This window comes from Procambarus clarkii, chromosome 46 (genome assembly GCF_040958095.1).
Source record: "Procambarus clarkii isolate CNS0578487 chromosome 46, FALCON_Pclarkii_2.0, whole genome shotgun sequence".
NCBI lineage: Eukaryota > Metazoa > Arthropoda > Malacostraca > Decapoda > Cambaridae > Procambarus > Procambarus clarkii.
This window is the reverse complement of record NC_091195.1, coordinates 6,110,865-6,119,560: the sequence shown is the minus strand read 5'-3', so window position 1 is coordinate 6,119,560 and position 8,696 is coordinate 6,110,865. Positions and strand designations below refer to the sequence as shown.

General features: G+C 48.0%; 1 protein-coding gene across 1 annotated transcript in view; it reads left to right on the top strand.

The window, feature by feature from the left end:
- Positions 1–8,161, top strand: part of LOC138350503 (uncharacterized) — a 53,194-nt gene extending 45,033 nt beyond the window's left edge. Inside the window, exon 3 of the mRNA XM_069301523.1 lies at positions 7,947–8,161. Coding sequence (XP_069157624.1) covers positions 7,947–8,161 — 215 coding nt within the window. The remainder of the gene's footprint in view (positions 1–7,946) is intronic.
- The last annotated feature ends 535 nt before the right edge of the window (positions 8,162–8,696 follow it).

Here is an 8,696-nt window from a genome sequence, read left to right as displayed (position 1 = left end):
GACGTGAGGTGTAGCTCCTGTAGCCTTTCCTCGTAGCTCATATCTCAGTTCTTGGACTAGTCTGGTAACATACCTTGAGGTTACCTTGAGGTGCTTCCGGGGCTTAGCGTCCCCGAGGCCCGGTCGTCGACCAGGCCTCCTAGTTGCTGGACTGATCAACCAGGCTGTTGGACACGGCTGCTCGCAGCCTGACGTATGAGTCACAGCCTGGTTGCCACTAATATGCACACCGTTTCATACAAGATGTGGGAAAAACACTTAAAAACTAAGACTTAAGACTAAATGAGATCAAAAGCATGAAGTGAACTGAAGTAGATGAAAGAATTACCATAATTACATGTCGAATTAACAACAACAATTGCAACAGACGAGCGGATAGTCATTTTGAGTAAATAAACTGACAGACTACAATTTTCTTAAGTTTATACATGTCAGTTATTAGCAGTTTTACAAGTTAGTCATTAATGATGTTTGATAATAGGAAGACAGTGGTTGACATTTAGGAGGTAAGGAATGTTACATGGAGTCGATTAGGTAGTACTTAGTGCTTCTCTTAAACTGGTTGAGAGATGGACAGTCTTTGACGTGATTGGAAAGGTCATTCCACATTCTGGGGTCCCTTGATTTCCATAGCGTTTCTAGTTTAGTTAAGTCTCAATCTTGAATTATGAAATAGATATTTGTTTCTAGTGTGGTGCCCCCAAGAGTTCTGTTACAACCCTTTAGGAAGCGTTTAAGGTCAGGATTGGCATTACAGTTCAGAGTTTAATATATATAGAGTACACATGAGAGGATGTGCAGTGACATAATATCTAACAAATTAAAAATTTAAATAAAGGTCCGAGTGCTGTCTAGAGCCAGAGTTTGTTATTGTTCTAATAGCTAATTTATATGGAGTAATTAGAAGATTTTGATAATTTTGGGTAATAGAACCCCAAGCACATATACCATAGTTGAGATAAGGGTAGATGAGAGAGTAATAGAGCGTTACAAGCAAGGCCGAGGTACATAATATCTGATTTTAGAAAGAATGCCAACTGTTTTAGAAACTTTTTTCGTTATATTTTGAATGTGGTCCTTGAAAAAAATCGACTTGTTATCAATGAGAACACCAACAAGTTGAATTTCCAGGGTGGTCGTTATCCGGTGATGTTTGGTGAGATGTGGAGCTGCTTGTCGGCCCACCCACTTTTAGGCCCACTATAAATATACAGAATAAGGCCATTGCTGCCCTGCCGCCAACACTCACATCCACATCTCACCAAACATCACCAAGAACAGAAAACGGGACATCACCTCAGTTTCGCGAGCCGCAACAATCTTCTTGTACATCAGTTTTTGTCCTTAGGTAAAGTATACGTCAGAATGTGACGTGCTATAACGAGAACGGGTTGGGTGAAGGGGTAGGGAAGGTGGTGAAGGGTAGGGAAGGTGGTGAAGGGCAGGGAAGGTGTTGAAGGGTAGGGAAGGTGCTGAAGGGTAGGGAAGGTGGTGAAGGGTAGGGAAGGTGGTGAAGGGTAGAGAAGGTGATGATGGGTAGGGAAGGTGGTGAAGGGTAGGGAAGGTGGTGAAGGGTAGGGAAGATGGTGAAGGGTAGGGAAGGTGGTGAAGGGTAGGGAAGGTGGTGAAGGGTAGGGAAGGTTGTGAAGGGCAGGGAAGGTGGTGAAGGGTAGGGAAGGTGGTGAGGGGTAGGGAAGGTGGTGAAGGGTAGGGAAGGTGGTGAAGGGTAGGGAAGATGGTGAAGGGTAGGGAAGGTGGTGAAGGGTAGGGAAGGTGGTGAAGGGTAGGGAAGGTTGTGAAGGGTAGTGAAGGTGGTGAAGGGTAGGGAAGGTGGTGAAGGGTAGGGAAGGTGGTGAAGGGTAGGGAAGGTGGGTGAAGGGTAGGGAAGGTGGTGAAGGGTAGGGAAGGTGGTCAAGGGTAGGGAAGGTGGTCAAAGGTAGGGAAGGTGGTCAAGGATAGGGAAGGTGGTCAAACCCCTAAGGAAGGTGGTCAAGGGTAGGGAAGGTGGTGAAGGGTAGTGTTGAATGGTAAGTATAAACAGCGGTGTCTCCTCTGAGGAGACACCACTGTCACAGGGGCCACATTGTCTCCTCTGAGGAGACACCACCGTCAAAGGGGCCACATTGTCTCCTCTGAGGAGACACCACTGTCACAGGTGCCACATTGTCTCCTCTGAGGAGACACCACTGTCACAGGGGCCCACATTGTCTCCTCTGAGGAGACACCACTGTCACAGGGGCCACATTGTCTCCTCTGAGGAGACACCACTGTCACAGGGGCCACATTGTCTCCTCTGAGGAGACACCACTGCCACAGGGGCCCACATTGTCTCCTCTGAGGAGACACCACTGTCACAGGGGCCACATTGCCTCCTCTGAGGAGACACCACTGTCACAGGGGCCCACATTGTCTCCTCTGAGGAGACACCACTGTCACAGGGGCCACATTGTCTCCTCTGAGGAGACACCACTGTCACAGGGGTCACATTGTCTCCTCTGAGGAGACACCACTGTCTCAGGGGCCACATTGTCTCCTCTGAGGAGACACCACTGTCACAGGGGCCACATTGTCTCCTCTGAGGAGACACCACTGTCACAGGGGCCCACATTGTCTCCTCTGAGGAGACACCACTGTCACAGGGGCCACATTATCTCCTCTGAGGAGACACCACTGTCACAGGGCCCACATTGTCTCCTCTGAGGAGACACCACTGTCACAGGGGTCACATTGTCTCCTCTGAGGAGACACCACTGTCTCAGGGGCCACATTGTCTCCTCTGAGGAGACACCACTGTCACAGGGGCCACATTGTCTCCTCTGAGGAGACACCACTGTCACAGGGGCCATATTTGTATAACACCTGTTAGTACTGGGACACAGTCACTGGTTACTGTGAGTGTGTCAGGATATCATCACCAGGACACCTGCTAGTACTGGGACACAGTCACTGGTTACTGTGAGTGTGTCAGGATAGCGAACATTGGACTCTGAAAGACTTCTGTAACGTGAGCGGGAGAAGCCAGCGGCCTTGAAGTAGTGCCAAGGATTCAGGAGAGTGGGACTAAACACTTCGCGCTCCCTGGAGTAAACTGTGTACTTTCTGGGTGTGGGCTGTTCGTTTTGGGCGACCAAGCGGCGACACTAAATTGTTTATAATCTTTTCGGTCTGCTCACCTTAATATTCCATGTATGTATTTAAATTTGGTATCAATTTGTTCACAAGGGAATGCTCTAGAGGAATATATATATAAAATTTCACCAAACTCGACATGAGACCCGCACCAAATAAAAAACTACGGCGATCGTTAGCCGGGAGCGTCAAACCGTGCTGAAATGTTTATGATCTTTTCATGTTTGTCAACCCCGGAATTGTTCTATGTCGTTAATTTTGATATCACTGTGACCGCAATAAAATTCCCTACACGGACATATGCATTTAAATGTAAAATCATGGTAGCGGCCCACCCGCAAGAGTGTGGGAAGTGGCTGAAGTGTTCCCTCTTACCACATACCTGACTGCAGATAGGGGAAACACCTATTGAAAAGTATAAATTCTTTTCACTGTCCTGACCTTAATTTTCGTAGTATGTACTTAATTTTTGTACCAATGTCTTCGCAATAGAATGTCCTAGAAGAACATATGTATAAAATGTCACACAAGGATGCGTTAGACCGGCACCAAATCAAAAACTACGTCGATTACACTGGTCGTGTCAACAATACAATGGTCTTACCAAGTAGATGCCGTTCTCCCAAATAGGCTATGAGGCTGTTAAAAAAAAACGAAAATATAATGGCAAACATTTTTATACTATCCCCAAGTCGATCGGATATGAATTGGATTTTATAGATATATTTTTTTCAAATGCCGCTTGAGGTGCATTCAAGAGAAAAAAAATATGTCGTGCTCAAGCGACATATGGGTGCGAAAGTGCTAAATTGTGTGCAATCTAAAGGCGCTCATTTTGAAACCATTACTAGATTGATCAGATAAAATTTAAATTTTTAACAAATATTTTAATGAACGACTCTGGACGTCGTCGCTAAAGCGGGGAAGTGCTCTAGCGACCACTAATTAATCTTTGTACTAATCCTAAGAGCCGTGATTAAGCCCTGTACTATCCTAAGAGCCGTGAATAAGCTCTGTACTATCCTAGGAGCCGTGATTAAGCTCTGTACTATCCATAGAGCCGTGATTAAGCTCTGTGCTATCCATAGAGCCGTGATTAAGCTCTGTACTATCCTAAGAGCCGTGATTAAGCTCTGTACTGTCCTAAGAGCCGTGATTAAGCTCTGTATTATCCTAAGAGCCATGATTAATCTCTGTACTATCCATAGAGCCGTGATTAATCTCTGTACTATCCTAAGAGCCGTGATTAAGCTCTGTACTGTCCTAAGAGCCGTGATTAAGCTCTGTACTATCCATAGAGCCGTGATTAAGCTCTGTACTATCCTAAGAGCCGTCATTAAGCTCTGTACTATCCTAAGAGCCGTGATTAAGCTCTGTACTATCCTAAGAGCCGTGATTAAGCTCTGTACTATCCTAAGAGCCGTGATTAAGCTCTGTACTATCCTAAGAGCCGTGATTAAGCTCTGTACTATCCTAAGAGCCGTGATTAAGCTCTGTACTAATCCTAAGAGCCGTGATTAAGCCCTGTACTATCCTAGGAGCCGTGAATAAGCTCTGTACTCTCCTAGGAGCCATGAATAAGCTCTGTACTATCCTAAGAGCCGTGATTAAGCTCTGTACTATCCATAGAGCCGTGATTAAGCTCTGTACTATCCTAGGAGCCATGAATAAGCTCTGCACTATCCTAAGAACCGTGATTAAGCTCTGTACTATCCTAAGAGCCGTGATTAATCTCTGTACTATCCAAAGAGCCGTGATTAATCTCTGTACTATCCTAAGAGCCGTGATTAAGCTCTGTACTGTCCTAAGAGCCGTGATTAAGCTCTGTACTATCCATAGAGCCGTGATTAAGCTCTGTACTATCCTAAGAGCCGTCATTAAGCTCTGTACTATCCTAAGAGCCGTCATTAAGCTCTGTACTATCCTAAGAGCCGTGATTAATCTCTGTACTATCCTAAGAGCCGTGATTAAGATCTGTACTATCCTAAGAGCCTTGATTAAGCTCTGTACTATCCTAAGAGCCGTGATTAAGCTCTGTACTATCCTAAGAGCCGTGATTAAGCTCTGTACTATCCAAAGAGCCGTGATTAAGCTCTGTACTATCCTAAGAGCCGTGATTAAGCTCTGTACTATCCTAAGAGCCGTGATTAAGCTCTGTACTATCCTAAGAGCCGTGATTAAGCTCTGTACTATCCTAAGAGCCGTGATTAAGCTCTATACTATCCTAAGAGCCGTGATTAAGCTCTGTACTATCCTAAGAACCGAGATTAAGCTCTATACTATCCTAAGAGCCGTGATTAAGCTCTGTACTATCCTAGGAGCCGTGATTAAGAAGTCAGTGTTTACCATGCGGGTTGAGTGTACCGGGGGAGGGGGACAACACCTGTGTGTTCGTACAGTTGTGTACACGTCTGTGTGTGTGTGTCAGCACGGGTGACAGGTGTACCGGGGTGTGTGTGTGTCAGCACGGGAGACAGGTGTACCTGGGTGTGTGTGTGTCAGCACGGGTGACAGGTGTACCTGGGTGTGTGTGTGTCAGCACGGGTGACAGGTGTACCGGGGTGTGTGTGTGTCAGCACGGGAGACAGGTGTACCTGGGTGTGTGTGTGTCAGCACGGGTGACAGGTGTACCGGGGTGTGTGTGTGCCAGCACGGGTGACAGATGTACTGGTGTGTGTGTGGGTGTCAGCACGGGAGACAGGTGTACCAGGGTGTGTGTGTGTTAGGCCGGGTGACAGGTGTACCGCGGTGGGTGTGTCAGGCCGGGTGACAGGTGTACAGGGGTGTGTGTGTGTCAGCACGGGTGACAGGTGTACAGGGGTATGTGTGTGTCAGCACGGGTGACAGGTGTACAGGGGTGTGTGTGTGTCAGGCCGGGTGACAGGTGTACCGCGGTGGGTGTGTCAGGCCGGGTGACAGGTGTACCGCGGTGGGTGTGTCAGGCCGGGTGACAGGTGTACCGCGGTGGGTGTGTCAGCACGGGTGACAAGTGTACCAGGGTGTGTGTGTGTCAGCACGAGTGACAAGTGTACCGGGATGTGTGTCTGTCAGCACGGGTGACAAGTGTACCGGGGTGTGTGTGTGTCAGCACGGGTGACAAGTGTACTGGTGTGTGTGTGTCAGCACGGGTGACAAGTGTACTGGGGTGTGTGTGTGTGTCAGTACGGGTGACAAGTGTACCAGGGTGTGTGTGTGTCAGCACGGGTGACAGGTGTACCGGGGTGTGTGTGTGTCAGCACGGGTGACAAGTGTACTGGGGTGTGTGTGTGTCAGCACGGGTGACAAGTGTACCGGGGTGTGTGTGTGTCAGCACGGGAGACAGGTGTACCGGGGTGTGTGTGTGTCAGCACGGGTGACAAGTGTACCGGGGTGTGTGTGTGTCAGCACGGGTGACAAGTCGAAGCTTGGTATAGCGGCTTGGCTTTATTAGGTATAGCGAAGCTATACCTAATAAATTCCCTGTAACCTACCTTACCCTTCTATTGTCAACCAATGTCTGTTTTTTTCTTTAAAGAGCGCTGTTTGTCGACATAATTGTATTTGTGCTGCTTTTTCATCTATGTTTTCATTTCTTGTTCTCATTCTACTCATTATGCTCAATTAGTATTAAGCTTGTCATTTAAGTTTATCATGCCCGAAACGCTTTGCGTAATAGTGGCTTTAGGCATTGTATGTACTAGCTCTACCTATAAGTCAAACAATCCTTGTAAATATTTATTGTATGTATGTACCTTACCTAAATAAAATTGTATTGTATTGTATTGTATAAGTGTACCGGGGTGTGTGTGTGTCAGCACGGGAGACAGGTGTACCAGGGTGTGTGTGTGTCAGCACGGGTGACAAGTGTACCGGGGTGTGTGTGTGTCAGCACGGGAGACAGGTGTACCAGGGTGTGTGTGTGTCAGCACGGGTGACAAGTGTACCGGGGTGTGTGTGTGTCAGCACGGGTGACAAGTGTCCCGGGGTGTGTGTGTGTCAGCACGGGTGACAAGTGTACCGGGGTGTGTGTGTGTCAGCACGGGTGACAAGTGTACCGGGGTGTGTGTGTGTCAGCACGGGTGACAAGTGTACCGGGGTGTGTGTGTGTCAGCACGGGTGACAAGTGTACCGGGGTGTGTGTGTGTCAGCACGGGTGACAAGTGTGCCGGGGTGTGTGTGTGTCAGCACGGGTGACAAGTGTACTGGGGTGTGTGTGTGTGTCAGCACGGGAGACAAGTGTACTGGGGTGTGTGTGTGTGTCAGCACGGGTGACAAGTGTACCGGGGTGTGTGTGTTAGTACGGGTGACAAGTGTACCAGGGTGTGTGTGTGTCAGCACGGGTGACAAGTGTACCAGGGTGTGTGTGTGTCAGCACGGGTGACAAGTGTACTGGGGTGTGTGTGTGTCAGCACGGGTGACAGATGTAATGGTGTGTGTTTAAACGGGTGACAGGTGTACCGTGGTGTGTGTGTGTGTCAGGATGAGAGACATGTGTACCGGTGTGTGGGTGTCAGTACGAGTGACAGATGTACTGGTGTGTGTGTGTGTCAGGCCGGATGACAGGTGTAGCGCGGTGGGTGTGTCAGGCCGGGTGACAGGTGTACAGTGTGAAGACAGGCAGTTCATCTCAAGAACCACGGGACGGTAACGACCCTGTACACACCTAATTGTGATTGCTGGGGTTGGGCTTCAGCTCTTTGATCCCGCCTCTTAACCAGTGAAGCTCTTCATATAGACCAGCCATGAGTATCAAGGAAAAAATGTTAAATTGTTGGAAGCAAACCCACAGACAAGACCAACTAAAAATATACTCAAAGACAACAGTATTCATGTTGCAGTGGAATATCTCGAGGACTGTGAAGAGACTGTCTGGGTCAGGCGCAACACTGGACCAGAGGGACTGCCCAAAAATCAAACAATAACTCTTTGGAAGGGAGACCTGCCCCCAGTCATTAAATTATCAGGCATGATGGCGTGCAAGGTGGAGAGGTATATTGGCAGCCCATCTTTATGTGGCAACTGTCAACGGTGGGATCACAGAACGTGGCAATGAGATCGCCCAACTAGGTGTGAGTGTTGCAGTGGCTCTCACGCCATCAAGCAGTGTCTGGCTAAGCTTACACCGGGTGAGGGTGGCGGGGTAATGCCTAAATGTGTCAACTGTAAGCAGCCCCCCACCATACCTGGAACAGTTATTGCACCTTGAGGCCTGTTTGACGGGGCTCGAGAGGAACACCGAATCAAGCCGCGGGTGGACCAGTGAACAGAGATGGGAATGGCTCCGTGGACAGTACCGCAGCAAGCCAGGGTCCAGACCAGGACAATAGACCGGCAACCGTCTGGTGTAGTGATCAATCAGTGAATAGGAGAACCCAGGGTCAGGAGAAATTGAAATTAAAATTGAAATAAGTTTATTGAGGTAAAATACACACAAAGGGATGAGGTAGCTCAAGCTATTCTCACCCTATTCAGTACAACGTGTTAATATATACATAGACACACATCACAAATAAACATATTGCCAAACATTCTGAGAGGTAAACATATACATTTCCTCCTTCACAAGTAGTATGTTATCAGACGTACAC